Raw genomic sequence first — 17,846 nt, forward strand, 5'->3', positions numbered from 1 at the left:
AAGAAGAGGTATTTTTTTTTTTTTGCTGTGATATTCTAAACTGATGCATGCATTTTTATATGTATATGCTTATTTTTGGTGATGATCACATGGTGTATCAGGGTGGGAAGGACTGAGGATTAGGGAAAAGTGGGCGAAATTGTTGTTTCCAGATTTTCAATTTCTTCTTGTCTTTGGGGGAAGGGGAGAGGTAAAGGGGGAATCCACATGCAGCCTCCCAGCTGACCCAGGGTTGGGGAACCACCACCCAGTATCCACCCAGGGGGTAGATAGTGGGTAGGATAGTTCTGCAGTGCTGTCGACTTCGCCGGTCCAAGGCTGAAGCAGCCCACCCAGTGTCCATTGACCGACATAGCTGACCTCAGGTCTCCATTCACTCAGTTTTTTGCTGTCATTGTTTGGCTGGAGTAGTTGTCCAGTGTGTTCAGCTCTCCTTCCTCTGCTGCGGTACCTAATAAGCTGCCGTGTTCTCCATGTGCGTTAGCGTCTGCTTCCACTGCTCCGCCGTTTTCACTCCTACGCATGCAGTTTTATAAACAGCCAGTGGTTACACAAAGACTGAAAAGCAGCCATTTAGTGTCGTTCTCCAGAGTATCGTGTTTGCCTTGGTTGCCTCTGTATTCCTCGGTGTGTCTGTGGCACAGTCAGTGGTTGTGTGATAATGTGCATCAGTTGGAACTCATTATACAGGGTCTAAATCAACCTTGATGAGAGGGCAGCTCTCTCCCTGGTAGGGATTAACCTGAGCACCAGTAACAAGAGTGTTACTGTGTTAGGTTTGAAAGGACACCTCAGGCTGCCAGTGATCTGGTGTTCACCAGGCCATGTTTTTGTCTTCTGATCAAATAAGTAAATTAGTTTATGTTTGATCGTCACATAAGTGTGTTCAGCAGGGTGGAATGGGAATGTTGAGCTTCTAGCTCTGCAGATTGACCTTGGCGTGTTGCTGCCAAAAGTTTACTATGTTAATGAGGGCTGTTTGAGTGACATCTGTTTCCTCTGCAGACATATGACTTTTTTCCTTTGGTTTCAAAACAACTAGCAAGTGTTCAAACAGTATGAAGGTTACAAAGCATGTACCCAACATTTCTCTGAAAAATTTTTTAAGTAGATGAATGAGGGCCCAGTGCAGTAGTAGCCTAGTGGCTAAAGTCCTCGCCTTGCACACACCAAGATCCCATACAGGTATTGATTCATGTACCAGCTGCTCCATTTCCCATCCAACTCCCTGCTTGCGCCCTAGGAAAGCAGTTAATGATGGCCCAAAGCCTTGGGACCCTGCACCCATGTGGGAGACCTGGAGGAGGCTCTGGGCTCCTGACTTCGGATTGGTGCAGCTCTGGCCGTTGCAGCCACTTTGGGAATGAATCAGCGAGTGGATGATCTTCCCCCCTCTGTCTCTCCTCCTCTCTGTATATCTGACTTTCCAATAAAAATAGAATAAATCTTAAAAAGATAAATGAAAAAAATGACTGGGACAAGTGTGGAGCTCAGACAGTGAACGCTGAGGTCCCGTCCTAGCCCAGGCGTCTGGTCCAGATTCCATTCAGCAGCCTCCATTTGTCACTGTCATGAAGGAAATGACTGGGAAGATTTCTTTGTTGAAAATAAAAATTGACGTATCAAAGTTGTACATTCCTGTGTCTTTATTTTTAAAAATAGGCAAAGAATTATACATGTTTGTAAAGGAAGTAGACTTTAAATTAAAACCTAAAAGTGGATAAACTTATTTAACCAGAAAAGATAACAGTTGGAAACTTTTTTTGAAAATGATTGATTTATTTTATTTGAAAGCTGGAGGGAGCGATAAAGAGATCTTCCATTGCTTGTGCACTTCCCAGATGTCTGCAGCAGCCAAGGCTGGGTCAGGCGGAGCTCAGGAGCCAGGAGCGTCTTCCTGGTCTCCCATGTGGGTGTTGGGGTCTGAGCACTTGGTTCGTCTCCCACTGCTTTTCTCAGGCCATTAACAGGGAGCTGGAATAAAAGTGGAACAGCCGGGGTTTGAACTGGCTCCCATACAGGATGCTGATGTTGTCTGCTATGCGGTATTGCCAAGCTCTAGAACTTACAGCTTTCTAAACAAAAATTTGACTGCCTGAACTCAAAGTTTAAATCCTGTTCATTTTTTTGTTTGATTTGGTGATTGATAAATAGCATTTCAGCTTAGTTGTAACATCATGAGTAATTGCAAAACCAAACCAAGCCCAGATGAACCTGATGAAAGTAAATTTTGTAGTTTTTCATTGGTGAGTAAGCAGAAGCACCTGTGGCTCATGAGTTTTTATGCTTCATTTGATGAAGATTCCAGGAGTCATGTCAGAAGACACGGGAGGTGATTCCCAGCTCTCCGTGAAGGCGGCAGCCCTGAGAGTGTTCGACCTCCCTCTCTCCTGGTACTCTTCTCTCTCCCAGGTAAGCAATGGAAAGAAATACACAGTTGAACAGTGTTGTTGCGCAGAGCATATTTTCTTTAGAGTATTTCAGTTGAGATACTTTTTATTTGGTATAGTCAGTAAGTCTGTTAAACTAATCTAAAATCTACTATTTTTTTTCCTTTTTTGGTTATTTCATGGGTTTGCTGTTGTTCTCTTATAAGTCTTGAAAGAAGATTGCATAACATTTAAATCAGTGTAATTCTCTTAGATCAACATAATAGTCAATTACAGTTGTTTTCAGTGAAGTGTGTTATTCCAGTACATGTATCCTCACTATTATAATTCTTGCATTTTAATTTTTGTTGTGGTAAAATATAAAAGGTTTAAAATTGGCTATTTTAAATTAAATTTAAATTTAAATTGGCTTTTTTGGGAGAGCAGAGAGAGAGACAGGTCTTCTATCTGCTGATACCTCCCCTGGATGCTGCAGTGGCTAGGGCTGGGCCAGCTGAAGCCAGCAGCCAGAGTCAGGTGCTTCTTCTGTTTCTCTCATTTGGGAGGTAGAGGCCCAAACACCTGGGCCATTTTCTTCTTTTTCCAGGCCATTAGCAGGAAACTGAGTCAGAAGTGGAGCAGCTAGGATCTGAAGCAGCACCTATGGGTGATGCCACAGGAGGTGGCTTTACCTGCTATGCCATATCATTGCCCCTGTTTTAAGCATTCTTAGATGTACAGTTCATTGACATTACATTCACATTGTTGTGCAGCTGACCTCTAGAACTCTCGTCTTGCAAAACTGAAACTATCATAATTTGTCAGTAATTCCCCATGCTTCCTCCCTTTAGCTCCTGTGACCAGAAATTTATTTTTTTAAAGATTTATTTATTTTTATTGGAAAGTCAGATATACAGAGAGGAGGAGATACAGGGAGAAAGATCTGTCTGTTGGTTCATTCCCCACGCAGCCACAAGGGCCAGAGCTGAGCCAATCCGAAGCCTGGAACGTCTTTGGGGTCTTCCATGCAGGTGCAGGGTCCCAAGGCCTTGGGCCATACTCTGAGAAAGCTTGTGCTTTCTCAGGCCACAAGCAGGGAGCTGGAAGGGAGTGGAGCTGCTGGGATTAGAACTGGTGCCCATATAGGATCCTGCCAGATGCAAGGTGAGGACCTTAGCTACTAGGCTGTTGCACCGGGCTCTTTTTATCTTTCAATTTGACTATGTATTTCACAAGAGGAATTACTTAACAATTTATCTTTCTGTGACTGGATTATTTTACTTACCATATTATTCTCAGTTCATGTCCTGGTTGCTTCACTTCCAATCTCGCTCTCTGCTTATGGCACGGGAAAGCAGTGGAGCATGGTCCAGGTGCTTGCGACCCTGCACCCCTGTGGGAGACCTGGAAGATGTTCCTGGCTTCTGGCTTCAGACTGGCTCAATGCTAGCCGTTGCAGCCATTTGGAGAGTGATTCAGCAGAAGATCTCTCTGTCTCTCTTTCTTTTTGTGGGTTTGTCTAAACGATAACAATAATACAACTACAACAACAATAATAAATATTTTTTAAAAAGAACCCAGGCAATAATATAAATTTAGAAAAAAAAGTACCTGGGCAAAAGAGTTCTCCAATGAAAGAAAAATGTTGATAAGCCCATGGAAAGATGCTGAACGTGAGTAATCAATAGAGAAAAGCGTATCAACCACAAAGAGGTACCACCTCACATCCAGCCTGGCACGTGCAGATCCAGAGCTGGAGTGGGCCTGGTAGGGCACACTAGCCTGCGCTCTGTCCAGGCTCTCACTTATGCCGGTAATTGTTGGTGACTGGCCCAGTCCAGCCTTCCTCCCAGAATTAGCTCACATATTTTCCAACAGGTACTGCAGCCCAGCCTGGCCTGTCTCCAGCCCCATCTCTTGTGCTCACCAGCAGGAAATGCACCCAGATAGAGTAGGGGAGCTCCCTAAGTTCCCCTAACAGGCTCACTCCCAGCTCTGGATCTTGCATGTGCCAGTGGGTGCTATTGCCCACAGTGACACGCCAGTCCCCAGTGGTGTCACTGACTGGTGAGTACTGTGGCCCAGTCTGCCTGGCCCTTACCCATTGTGGCTTTCACTGGGTGGGTGCTACAGCCTTGTCCAGCCTAGCCAACCCCTAGAGCCAGCTCTAATGTAAACTGGTGGATGCTGTGGCGTTGCCTGGCATTCTTTCTCTGTTAGCACCAGCGGTGCTGCAGCCTTGTCTAGCCTGGTCCACCAGGGGAACTCCCCACTCCCAGCCTCAATCTCACCTGTGCTGGTGGATGCCATGGCCCTGTTGAGCCTGGGCTGCCCTTGGTCCTTGCCTTTGCATGTGTAGGCAGGTGCTGCAGCCTGGCCCAACTCAGCCTCCTCCTAGCCCCAGGTCCCAGAGTGTCAGGTGAATTCCGCTGTCCAGTCTGCTCAGCTAGTCACCCCCGGAGCTCTCTGTATAAGCTGACAGGTGCTACAGTCTCTCAGAGGTGAGTCCACAAGTTTGCTATAGAATCTGCTTCCAGATCTGGTTGTCTCATGTTCTGGTGGGTGCTGTGGCCCAGCCTGACATGGCCTACCCCTTGCTCTGACACTGGGGCAGGTACTGTGGCCTAGTTCAGCCAGGCATGCCCCATAACTCAGCTTTTGTATTTGCCAACCTGGGTCTCTGAGGAGGGTGAATGTCTTGGTGTGACTCAGTCGTGCCCTCCATTTCCCCCCCCCACCCCGAAACCATTCTGCCTTACCTCCCTTGCCTGCCTGCGAGGGGCTGTGACCTGGCCTGTGGAAGACCACATAAATCCTACCTTCCCTGTCAAATATGCTCGCAGCTGCTCACATTCCAATACGTCCCCAGACCTCCTTCCCCAGACATTCAGTAACCCTCCCTGCCTGGGGGCTAGGATGGCATGTCTCAGCCTGGTGTCCCCTACCCTCCTCACATGTCTTTAAGAAGAAAAGAAAAGACAGCTATGCTAGCACACTGGTATAGTTAACACAAATTCGTCATTAACCAGGTATAGAGTCACCACTGGCTACTGGGTGCTTTTCTCCCAGCAGTCTAACATTTGCCTGGGCAATCTAGGTAGTTGCCTACAGCTGGGGCGATGTAAAGTTTTTTTTTAAGGCTTTTGGTCTTACATTCAGGTTTTTGATTTATTTTGAAATAATTTTTATATATGATGTGAGGTAAGGTTTCAACTTCTTTCTCCTGCATGAAGATAGCCATTTTCCCTAGAAATATTTGTTAGTATGACTCTTTTCTCCATTACATTTCATGATCTACTATCATGAATTTTATTTTTTAAAATTTTATTTATTTTTGTTGCAAAGTCAGATATATTAGAGAGGAGGAGAGACAGAGAAGAAGATCCTCTATCTGATGATTCACTCCCGAAGTGAACGCATTGGCCAGAGCTGTGCCGATCTGAAGTCAGGAACTACTCTGGGTCTCCAGTGCAGATGGAGGGTCCCAAGGCCTTGGGCAGTCCTTGACTACTTTCCTAGGGCACAAGCAGGGAGCTGGATGGGAAGCAGGGCTGCCGGGATTAGAACCGGTGCCCATATGGGATCCTGGTGCGTGCAAGGCGAGAATTTTAGCTGCTAGGCTACCATGCTGGGCCCATGAATTTTATTTTTTATTTTCTTATTTTCTTAAGGTCTTTCCCTCTGTCTCTCCTCTCTGTACATCTGACGTTTAAATAAAAATTTAAAAAAATCTTAAAAAAATTAATTTTATTTTGATGATGTTAGTTGAGAGGGGTGCATGGCCATGTGGACCTCCAGTTAGGGTGGGGAGGGTCAAGGATGGGGGAAAATGGATGAAGCAGCTGCCTCCCATCTCCTTTTTTTCTTCTTGTATTTGCGGAAAGTGGGGAGAGAACGGGAAAGGGCTACTCCCAGTAGTCCAGTTGCATCAGTACCTGTGAATGGGGACAGCCACCCAGTGTCATATAGGGTCCCTGATGTAGAGCATATTCTGAGGACATTGCTTAAGTGGTTTTGGTAGTTCTAAGATGCTGTTGATTCTGTTGCGCCAAGGTTGAGGAAATCCTTCTAAGGTCCATTTGTTGATGCAGTCCAACACAGAGCCTCCATTCACCTAGATACTTACTGTCAAAGATTGACGGTGAGAGCTGTCCAGTTTGTTCTGCCTTCCATGGTACTAGATGTCCTCCTCAGACATCGAGACATTCCGTCTACCATGTAGTTTTCAGAACTGAGGCAGTCCAGTTCTGATACATGCACTTCATGGTGAGACCCCCAGATCCTGCAGTTTTCACCATGCTTGTAGTTTTGAGTCTGGTGGTCCAGTTGGGAGCTCCCCAAAGAAACTTTGCAAAAGGTGACCCCAGCCTGATTCCTATGTATGCCAGGTAGAGCTGGGTCCAGCTCAGTCCATCACCCACATCAGCCTACACACACATACTGGTAGTTGCAGTCACCTGATCAGTTCTGTCTCCAGCCCCATCTCATGTGCAAGCCAATCAATGCTGTGGCTCAGTTCAGCCCTGCCTACCACACACTTGGCCCTCATGCATGCCAGTGAGAATTTCAGCTTAGTGGGAGTGGCCCCCAGTAACCCCTACCAAGCTCACCTGCAGCTCTGGTTCCTGCATATGATGGTATATGCAGCAGATGGATCAAGTCTTCCCTGCATACCATTTGGCTCTCATGTACCTCAGTGGATGTTGCAGCTTAGCTCAGCCTAATTGACCCCATTGTCCAAGCATGATCATACTTGCAGGTGCCGTTGTCTGTACAGCCAGGCCTGCCAAAAGCCTTGATTCTCATACTCAGCCTATCAGCCACAAATTCTCTGCTAGGCTTACTCCTAGCCCTGGATCTTACACTTTCTAGGTGGATCTACAATCTAGCCTGATAGGACAGGCCCCACGTCTAAGCATCTGCTAGCTGATGCTTAGCTGATGTCCCACGTCTAAGCATCTGCTAGCCCAACCAGCCTGCACTTAATTCTGGATCATGCATGTCGGGGTGGATATGGTCGATTAGCTGAGCTTGGCTCTCCCCCTAACCCAGCTCACTTGAAGGCCAATGGACTTTGTACCCCTGACCAGCCTGGTCAGTCCCCATTCCCAGCTCTCATGCTCACCAATGGGAGAAGTGGCCCAGGAGGGGAAACCCCACAGCTCCCTTACTGGGTTTGCCGCCCCCCCCCCCCCGTGCCACCTTGAGTCTTATGTGTGCTGGTGGGTGCTGCAGCACAGTCTGGCATGGCCGACCTCACCTTGGCATTCACCAGCAGGTGTGGCAACCTGAGTTGACCTGGTCTACCCCCAGTTCCAGCTCATGTTGGTGTGTGCTGCAGCCTAGCCCAGCCCAGCCCAGCCCAGCCCAGCCAGCCCCCAGTCCCAGCCCTGATGTGAACTGGCTGGTGTTGTGGTTCAACTTGGTCTGCCCTGGTTTTCACATCTGCCTGTGGGTGCTATGAACTGGCCTGGCCTGGCCCTCACCCAGACCTGATTCACACATATGCCAGCTGGTGCCGTAACTTGCCTTGGTTGGGGCTGCTCGCAGCCGTGCTTCTTGTGCTGACTGCAGGGATTGCATCCTGACAGAGGAGTTCCCCAAGCTTCTTTATCAGGTCACCTTCTAGTGGCACATCTTTTGCACACCGGTGGGTACTTGGCCCAGCCTAACTTAGCCCACTTCCTGTCCTGGTTGGTATAGCAACCTTGGCCAACTAGCCCACACCCATTCCTATTGTTATTGTTGGGTATTACAGCCTAGCCCTACCTGGCAATCCGCAGGCCCAGCTTTTGCATGGTTCAGTGGGGGAAGAGACTTAGTCCAGCCTGTCCTATGCCTACCCTGGCTCTTGCGAGCACCAGCAGGTACTGTAGCCTAGCCCAGCCTGACATATCCCAGATCCAGTCCATACCCATGCTGAGGGAACCTGCAGTCATATCCAATCTAGATTGCTGTCCCCATTATGGCTCTCACACTCACCAGTGGGAACCGCAGCCCAGCCAGGGCTGTGCCCTTAGCTCTCTGACCAGGCTTGCTCCCAGCCACACGAATCTTGCATGTTCCAGTGGTTGCTCTGACCCAGCCTGTTGGCAATGCCCGTGTCGCCACTTACCCCTAGCCGAGCGGAGGGACTAGGGTTACGAAAAAGACAACGCAGTGAAACAAGACAACACAAGAAAACACGCAGTACACCGAATGCCAATCGATGATAGATTGACTTTTATTGAAACTCCAGGCTTTCTTTTATGCTCTGCCTAGCTCCTCCCAGTGTTTATCCAGTCCTCAAGTGGCCACCCTAAATCCTTCGAGTTCCTCCCAGTAGTGGCCACCCTAAATCCCTTGAGTTCCTCCCAGTGTTTATCCAATCCTCTAGTGGCCACCCTAAATCCCTTGAGTTCCTCCCAGTGTTTATCCAATCCCTTGGCAGATAACTTGACAAATAGGAAGCAGGAACTTGCGGTTAAGCCAGTGGCTAGATATATCAGGCCAAAATTGCCCATCCTGTTACCCTCTGAGAAACAAGCTAAGCTGTGGAGTTAATCCTTGGGAGACCGGGGCCTGCATTTCCCCCTTTTTTGTTGTTTTTTTAATGGACGCCTGTCTTAGGTTGTCCAGCAGTCAGTTGATGCCTTACCCGTCATGGGGAGCCCCACCTGGGGAATCCCTGTCTTAGCTTGGTCATCAGCGCTGCCAGATCTTACCCGTCTCTGGCTGCCCATCACACCATGTTCAACCAAACTTGAGCGCTAGGGTTTTCCACAGCTAAAGCCATCATGGTTTGTCAAATAATGACCTGCTCCCAGGCTTGTTGCCTGCATAGGAGGCAAAGAAGAGTAAACAGTACTGCAATCATAGCTACGACCATCAGCCCCATGGCCAAGATTCCGCTTTGTTCCTAAAACATCCATGCTGCCAGTTAAATGCCATTTCACAGGGGTAACACATATATGATGGTAAATCGGGGAGCAGCTGGAGATCTGCGTTTCCCATGGGCAGGATACTAGGAAGTTGCGCCATTGCTGTCAGGGTCTCCTATCCTGCAAGAACATCATTAGGAGTGGGATCATGCTGAGTTGGAGCCAAGGAGATTTGCTGTGTAAGTCTCTCAGGAACCCATCTAGGTGTTTCTTCATCCTGGGGAAAAACACAAACAGAGCCTCGCCCCCATGTTAGTACTGGATCTGGTCCCCGCCATTTATTTGTGGCCAGATCTTTCCATTTTACTTGGCCTTTATTCTCATTAGCAGGGTGAAGCCAATGGCGCTTTGCAGGAGCTACATCATTAGTGACAGTTAAAAAATTCAACACATAGATGGCAGATGCCAGTAGGGAATGGGGTGAGCTGCAATGCTCAGCCACATCCTCCTTCTTTACTTTTTCTAGATAAACTTTAAGAGTGCGGTTGGCACGTTCAACAATGGCTTGACTAAAATCTTGGCAGAACTTCTCAAAACCCTGGCTAACTTAGGCCGGTCCATTATCGGTCTTAATTTGTTTGGGGACCCCCATATAGGCAAAGGCTTGTAAACAATGGGCTTTAACATCTTTTAATTTCTCTCCTGAATGAGCGGAGGCATATATTACATGGGAATAGGTATCAACTGAAACATGCACATATTGAAGTTTTCCAAAGGAAGGGACGTGGGTAACATCCATTTGCCACACATGATTGGGCAATAACCCTCTGGGATTAGCCCCTAGGAATGGGACAGAACAATATTGAGCACAGACTTCACAATTGGTGACAATCTGGGTGGCTTGTTCTCTAGTTACCTTAGCATGTAATCTCAGGGAAGCTGCATTGAGATGGAACCTTTTATGAAGGCGCACTGCCTGTTCATAAGGGTCCATGGTCAGGGATATGTGCAACACCTGAGTCAACGAATCTGCCCGTGCATTACCCTCGCTTAGGGGGCCAGGCAAGGAGGTATGCGCTCTTATATGCCCAACAAATAAGGGACAAGTGCGCTGCCAAATCCGATGCTGTAATTGTAAAAGAAGCAAATAAACTGAGGAGGTCGGGGCTATATAGGCTGCGGTTTCTAAAGGTAAAATAACATGAGCCACATAGCAGCTATCTGTGTATAAATTCAGGGGCTCATCATGATAAATTTGAAGGGCAAAAAGAACAGCTTCTATTTCGGTGGCTTGAGCTGATTTGTGAGAGATGAAACAGCCTGTTCTTCATGTCCAGAAACTATAGCAGCCTTGCCTTTAGCCGACCCATCAGTAAAAACCACACGGGTTCCTAATACGGGTTGTTGTCTAATGATTTTTGGAAAAACAACTGGATGTCTTTTAAAAAACTGTACTAAGGGATGGGAAGGATAATGATTAATTAACTGAGAAGAAACCGTGGCACAAAAGACAGACCAATCATCAATATTATTCTGCAACTATACCACCTGTTGGGAATCATAGGGGGTGGAGATGAAATCAGGATATTTTCCAAAAATTTGCAGGCTGATCTTACATGCCTTATACAACAGAGATGCAGCAGCAGTGGGATAGGATTGCACAATTTGTCCAGTGGATGCTGGGGAGTGGACCCAATATATAGGTCCAGTCTGCCAAAACACTGCTGTAGGCGCATGATTGGAAGGAAAGACCAACAACCGCATTGGTGCCTTATAATCCACATAACTAACATGAGCATTATGAATGGCCTGCTGGACTAACTGCAGACATTCCCTGCCTTCTTTGGACAATTGGGTGAGGAAGGATCTGGATCACCTTTAAGAATATCAAAAAGTGGCTTGAGTTGCCCAGTGGAAATATGCAAAATTGGTCGGATCCAATTAATATCACCCAACAAACTCTGCAGATCATTCAAAGTCTTCACATCACTTAATCTGATGGTCAAATTCTGAGGGGTGACACCAGTTGGTAAAAGTTGATGGCCTAAATGCTGGTAAGGAAAATCTGTCTGAATTTTATTCGGGGCAACAATCAACCCGGCTGTGGCTAAAGCCTGATAAATACATTGTGCTGCTGAGGACAGAATGGAACGGGTTTCAGCTGCAATCAAAAGATCATCCATATAATGGATTAAATAAATATTTGGGAATTGTGATCTAATTCCTTTTAAGGCCTTATCCACATATATCTGACAAATGGTAGAGCTGTTCATCATCCCTTGTGGGAGCACAACCCAATGGACACGTTGGGAAGGGGCCTTTAAATTGATGGATGGCAAGGTAAAGGCAAAACGTGGAGCATCTTCCGGGTGCAAGGGAATGGAGAAAAAGCAGTCTTTTAAATCTAACACAAGCATATGCCAATCTTTTGGTATTCCCACAGGAGATGGCAAACCAGGTTGTGTGGCCCCCATAGGGGCCATGACGGCATTTACTGCACGTAAATCTTGTAAAAGCCTCCATTTATTATTTTTCTTTTTAATAACAAAAATTGGGGTGTTCCAAGGAGAGGTGGATGGAACAATATGTCCAGCCTGAAGCTGTTCCTTTACCAATTCAATTGCAGCCTCTAATTTTTCACTTGAAAGGGGCCATTGTTCAACCCAAACTGGTTCATCTGTTTTCCATGTTAATTTAATGGGCTCCACTAACCGATGAGGCTGCTCTACAAAGGCCCCTGTGAAAAATATCCTAACCCTGTCACAGGCTGGTTGGGGGTCACCTTGAAGATGTCTGCCCAAACCTTTTCCAGGAAAGTATCCCTGTCTATTAAGCATATTTGGCACAGGCTGAGAGGTCAATACAACATTCATGGCACTCAACAAATCTCGTCCCCACAGATTGATAGGAATATGTGGTAAGACATACGGCTGGAAAACTCCTGAATGCCCCTCTTGATCCTTCCACCTTAACAACCTGGCGCTTTTCTGTGGCTGAGAAGTTCCTATCCCTTGGAGAACGGTTGGGGTGGCCTCTAATGGCCAGGAACTTGGCCACTGTGCCTGGGATATAACTGTACTGTCAGCCCCAGTATCAAGTAAGCCTGTGAATTTTTTCCCTTCTATCTCTAACTGTAAGGTGGGTCGGGTTTGCATGTCGGAGACCCAACATGCCAAGGGGCCAGAATCTCCAAATCCTCCTTATCTATCTCTCTTAAGAATGGGGTTGTTAGTTGGAACCTTGGGGATCAAGATGAGCTGGGCAAATCTAGCTCCTGGTGGAATGATTATAGTGCCTTTGGCTGATTCTGCCATGACTTCTATTTCTGCGGGGGTATCCTCATCTATCACTCCTGGGAGTACTCTGATTCCATGCATAGTAGCACTACTTCTTCCTAGGATCAGGCCCAAGGGGCCCCTGACTCCTGTTTTTATTCGTTGGGGCCCCAGGAGCGGGGTCAATACCTCTCCGGAGGTGGCACAGAGGTCCAGTCCTGCGCTACCTGGTGTACAGGTGTCTGCTGGGCTCTGTACACCTGAGGTTGGGGGGCCCGGAGTGGGCCCCTGACCCCGTTTCCCAATAGGGGATTGCCTTGGGCATCATATCTGGACCTACAATCACTGCTCCAATGATAGCCTTTATGGCATCTTGGACAAAGATCTGGGGCCTGCAAGGATTGCGGGGGTGATCTTCCTTGTCGCAGAATTTTGGGGCACTGTTTTTTAAAATGTCCAGGCTGTCCACATCTGAAACAGGTTTTGGGAGGCGCCCTAGGGTGGGGCTGAGGGTGTTGAACAGCGGATGCTATCACTTGCCCAACGGCATGGGTGGAGTCAATATGTCTGCAAATTTTGAGATAATCATGCAGGGACTTCTCTCTGTGGGACTTGAGAGCATCCTGGCAATATTTATTAGCATTCTCAAAGGCTATATGCTTATTTACTGGCATAGCCGGTTCCACGTTACCAAAGATCTTAGTAGCAACCTGCATAATACGGTCCACAAATTCTTGAAAGGGTTCTGTAGGGCCTTGCAAGACCTTGGAACGGTGGTCTCCTGTATTAGCGTTAGGTAAGGCCTTCCAGGCTCCAAGGGCTGCATTTGCTATCTGTGCATAAACTCCTAGGTCATAATTAACTTGTTGTTGGATGCCCTCAAAAGGTCCAGTGCCAGTAAGCATTTCAAGGCTTCGATCTGCATGTCCCCCAGCCGCGTTCTGCTCAGCAAAAAACCTGCACCTATGTTGAAAGTCCCCTCTCCATAGGAGAAAGTCACCACCATTGAGAGCAGAGTGGCACAATAGCATCCAATCATTAGGAGTAAGATTCAAACTCGAAAAGGATTCTATGAGTGCAAGAGTAAAGGGTGCCTGGGCACCATAATCTTTAACAGCCTGCTTTACATTTTTGAGGTCTTTAAATTGAAGGGGCTGATGCTCCCGGCGAGGGGGACCTCCTGCTTTCTTTAACTTTCTTTTAATGTCCCTAATTTCCCACTTTAAGAAAACCTTCTCCTTATCCTTAATTTCCCACTTTAAGAAAACGCCCTCATCTCGTTTGTCCTTACTCTCTTCCGAGGAAGAGGCCTCGTTCTCATCTGAAGAAGAGGCTTCGGTCTCCTCTAAAGAAGAGACCTCACTCTCTTTTAAAGAAGAGGTCTCACTCGGGGTGGTCTCACTCGAGGCCGCCTCATTCCAAGCTTCCAAGGACCGTAGAACTTCCCTCCCCTGGATTTCTTCAAAAGTAGTCTGTATTTCGCTTAACTGTTTCTCAGCTTTCACTTTATCAGTAAATAATGAATCACGGACTAAGCGCCACAAAGAAAAGTTAACAATGGGGAAATTATCTGGGTCTTTTTGTAAACAGGATTGTAAATTGGCCTTAACCTGTTCCCAATCGGGAATACTCAAGTTGCCTGAAACAATAAACCAAGGACTACTAGATTGAATGGCTTTAACAAAATTTCTAATCATCTTAATTTTAACTTGCATCCCCAGTTGATGTAGAAGTTCATCAAGCTCGGTGGCCAATTTATCCTGGGAGAAGGCAGAACCCATTTTATCGTCCTTTTCGCCAGATAAATTAAACACCAAGACCTAACTATACTTCAAAATAAATCTAAAACCTGACTATACTTCTAAATAAATTGAAAACTTACAAAATAAATCTAAAACCTCGTTATATTTCAAAATAAGTCTAAAACCTAACTGTATTTCAAAATAAAACTAAAACCTGACTATATTTCAAAATGAAACTCCCTCTCCTACCAGTTTAGCAGAGACTTACAATACGTCCCACTTACCTGAATCAGCTGGCCAGCCTCCCGGGACGACCCTTCGTCATATCCTCTCTTTCTCAATCTCGGTGGGACCTCCAGATGTTGGCAACGCCCGTGTCGCCACTTACCCCGAGCCGAGCGGAGGGACTAGGGTTACGAAAAAGACAACGCAGTGAAACAAGACAACACAAGAAAACACGCAGTACACCGAATGCCGATCGATGATAGATTGACTTTTATTGAAACTCCAGGCTTTCTTTTATGCTCTGCCTAGCTCCTCCCAGTGTTTATCCAGTCCTCAAGTGGCCACCCTAAATCCTTCGAGTTCCTCCCAGTAGTGGCCACCCTAAATCCCTTGAGTTCCTCCCAGTGTTTATCCAATCCTCTAGTGGCCACCCTAAATCCCTTGAGTTCCTCCCAGTGTTTATCCAATCCCTTGGCAGATAACTTGACAAATAGGAAGCAGGAACTTGCGGTTAAGCCAGTGGCTAGATGTATCAGGCCAAAATTGCTCATCCTGTTACCCTCTGAGAAACAAGCTAAGCTGTGGAGTTAATCCTTGGGAGACCAGGGCCTGCACCAGCCCAGTGTAACCCATCCCTTAGTTAGCCTTTGTTGTTAGATCCTTCAGCCTGGCATGACATGGCCACCCTCAGTCCCAACTCTCACTGGTGGGTGCTGCAGCCTAGTCCTGCCAAGCCTGCCCAATACCTGGATTTAATGTCAACTATAGGGGTGATAGTCTAGTCTAGCCTGGCATGGCCTGTGCCCTGTCCTGATTCCTGTACATGCCAGTGTGCTACTGTTTGACCTGGCCCTGCCCAGTCTGTCCTCCTTCCTCCCGAGCCAACCCACACACCTGCCAAAAGGTGAAGCAGTCATGCCCAGCCTTACCGGTTCCCAGCCCTGATTCACATGCTCACCAGCACCAGTGGGAATGATGGCCCACCAGGCACTCCCAGTCCCAGATCTCACGTGTGCCAGTGGGTATTAGACCCTTACCCGACACAGTCTGTCCCCCAGTATCGGCCTTTTTGTGTGCTGGTGGATGTTGTGGTATGGCCCACCTCAGACCCAGTTCTCGAGTGTGCCTGCAGGTGCTACAGCCTGTTCCCTACCCCAGTGATCCAAACCCATGAGTGTAGGTGAGTTCCACGATCATGCCTAGCTCAGGCTGTCATCACCCCCAGCCTTCAAGTAAACAAGTGGTATGACAGTCCCACAGGGGTGAGCCCATGATCCCTTACAGAATCTACTACAAGACCCAGTTCTCTGGTGTGCCAGTTAGTGTCATGATCCAGCCTAACACGGTCCACACCCTGCCCTGACACTCACTGGCAGGTACTGTAGTTGAACCCTAGCCATGGCTTTCATGTGTGCCATTAGATGGTGGTTGATAACAACAATCCCAGCTCACATCTCCCATGTGGGTGGATATATTGGTTTAGTTCCAGAAGGGCCTCTGGTTCCTTCCTCTAAACCCCTAGTCTCAGCCACCTTGATTACGGATAAATGTTACTACTAAGTGCCTAGCTGGTGGAAGTCTGCTAGAACTCATTCCTCACCTATCACTTTCTCCTTCAGTAATCCTCCCTCTTATACATCTCCAGACCCACTTCCCTGAATAATCCACAGTCCCGCATGCCTGCTACCCAGGTCCATGCATACTTGCATGTCGCTCCCCAGACCCTGTCGGATGGCATGCTGGAATTTGCCTCCTACATATCTTTAAATATGTGTGTGTATATGTATCATACACAAGTATTGCTGGCACACATGTGTAGTTAGCACCAGTTTGGCAGTAACCAGGCCCAGCTGTTAGTTGCTTTTCTCCCAGCAGTGTAACATTTGCCTCAGTGCAATGAAATCTAGGCAGTTGCCACAGCTGGGGGCCCATGTTGTTCTTTAACATAAGCTTTTAATACCCATAAACTTGCTTTGCATTTGTGCATACTGTGTTTTGGTAGATAGAATTTTCACTGTTTTTGTTTCCTTAATCTATTTAGCATTTTGCCATTTTTCTTGTGGTTTCTTCTTTAATCCTTTAAAAAATATTGTGTTGGGCCCGGCGGCGTGGCCTAGCGGCTAAAAGTCCTCGCCTTGAAAGCCCCGGGATCCCATATGGGCGCCAGTTCTAATCCCGGCAGCTCCACTTCCCATCCAGCTCCCTGCTTGTGGCCTGGGAAAGCAGTCGAGGACGGCCCAAAGCTTTGGGACCCTGCACCCGCGTGGGAGACCCGGAAGAGGTTCCTGGTTCCCGGCATCGGATTGGCTCGTACCGGCCCGTTGCGGCTCACTTGGGGAGTGAAACATCGGATGGAAGATCTTCCTCTCTGTCTCTCCTCCTCTCTGTATATCCGGCTTTCCAATAATAATAAAATCTTTAAAAAAAAAAATATTGTGTTTAATTTCTGCAGTCTTGTGAATTTTCCAGTTTTACTTTGGTTATTGGTTTCTAACTTAATCTTTGTTGGCAGAGAAGATATGTTGTATGATATGTATTTTTAAGTTTCTTGAGGCTTGATATATGGACTATCTGGGGACAATGTCTTACGTGTTCTTGACAAGAATATGAGTACTAGTTTGTTTTGCAGACTGTTCTGTATATGTCACTTAAATGTAGTTGCTTGCTGTATTAACTCCTGTGTGTCCTTGCTTATCTTCTGTCTGGTCCTTCCATTATTAGTGCAAGTTATTGGAGACTTTAACTGTTCCAATAGAAGTGTTTATTTTTCCCTGCAATTTTGTCAGTTTTTGCCCCTTATTTTTTAAACCTAAAATTACTCAATGCATCTCACCTGTCTCTTAAATTACTTTGAACATGAAGAATTACAAACTGTTATTAGAAAGGACATCATGGGCCCGGCACTGTATTCTAGCGGCTAAAGTCCTCGCCTTGAATGTGCCAGGATCTTATATGGGCACCGGTTCAAATCCTGGCAGCCCCACTTCCCATCAAGCTCTCTGCTTGTGGTCTGGGAAAGCAGTCGACGACAGCCCAGAGCCTTGGGACCCTGCACCCATGTGGGAAACCTGAAAGAGGCTCTGGGCTCCCGGCTTCGGATCAGCGCAGCTCTGGATGTTGTGGCTGCTTGGGGAGTGAATCAGCAGATGAAAAATCTTCCTCTCTGTCTCTCCTTCTCTCTGTATATCTGACTTTTCAATAAAAAATAAATCTTTTTTAAAAAAGAATAAGACATCATAGGCATTTGTATTTCCTGTGCATGTTTTGTGTGTTTATCTGAGAGACAGAGCTATCCACCAGAGTGGCCTCAGCTGGGCCAGGCTGAAGCCAAAGCCTGATGTCTGGAACTCCATGTGGATCTCCCATGTGGACATA

The 17,846-nt window shown here is 47.0% G+C and overlaps 1 protein-coding gene across 1 annotated transcript in view; it reads left to right on the plus strand.

The window, feature by feature from the left end:
• The first annotated feature begins 2,293 nt into the window (after positions 1-2,293).
• Positions 2,294-17,846, plus strand: part of MIGA1 (mitoguardin 1) — a 116,788-nt gene continuing 101,235 nt past the window's right edge. The window contains exon 1 of the mRNA XM_004582106.2: positions 2,294-2,412. Within this exon, the coding sequence (XP_004582163.2) occupies positions 2,296-2,412 (117 nt within the window). The 5' untranslated portion in view covers positions 2,294-2,295. The remainder of the gene's footprint in view (positions 2,413-17,846) is intronic.

Source organism: Ochotona princeps, chromosome 2 (genome assembly GCF_030435755.1).
Source record: "Ochotona princeps isolate mOchPri1 chromosome 2, mOchPri1.hap1, whole genome shotgun sequence".
Lineage (NCBI taxonomy): Eukaryota > Metazoa > Chordata > Mammalia > Lagomorpha > Ochotonidae > Ochotona > Ochotona princeps.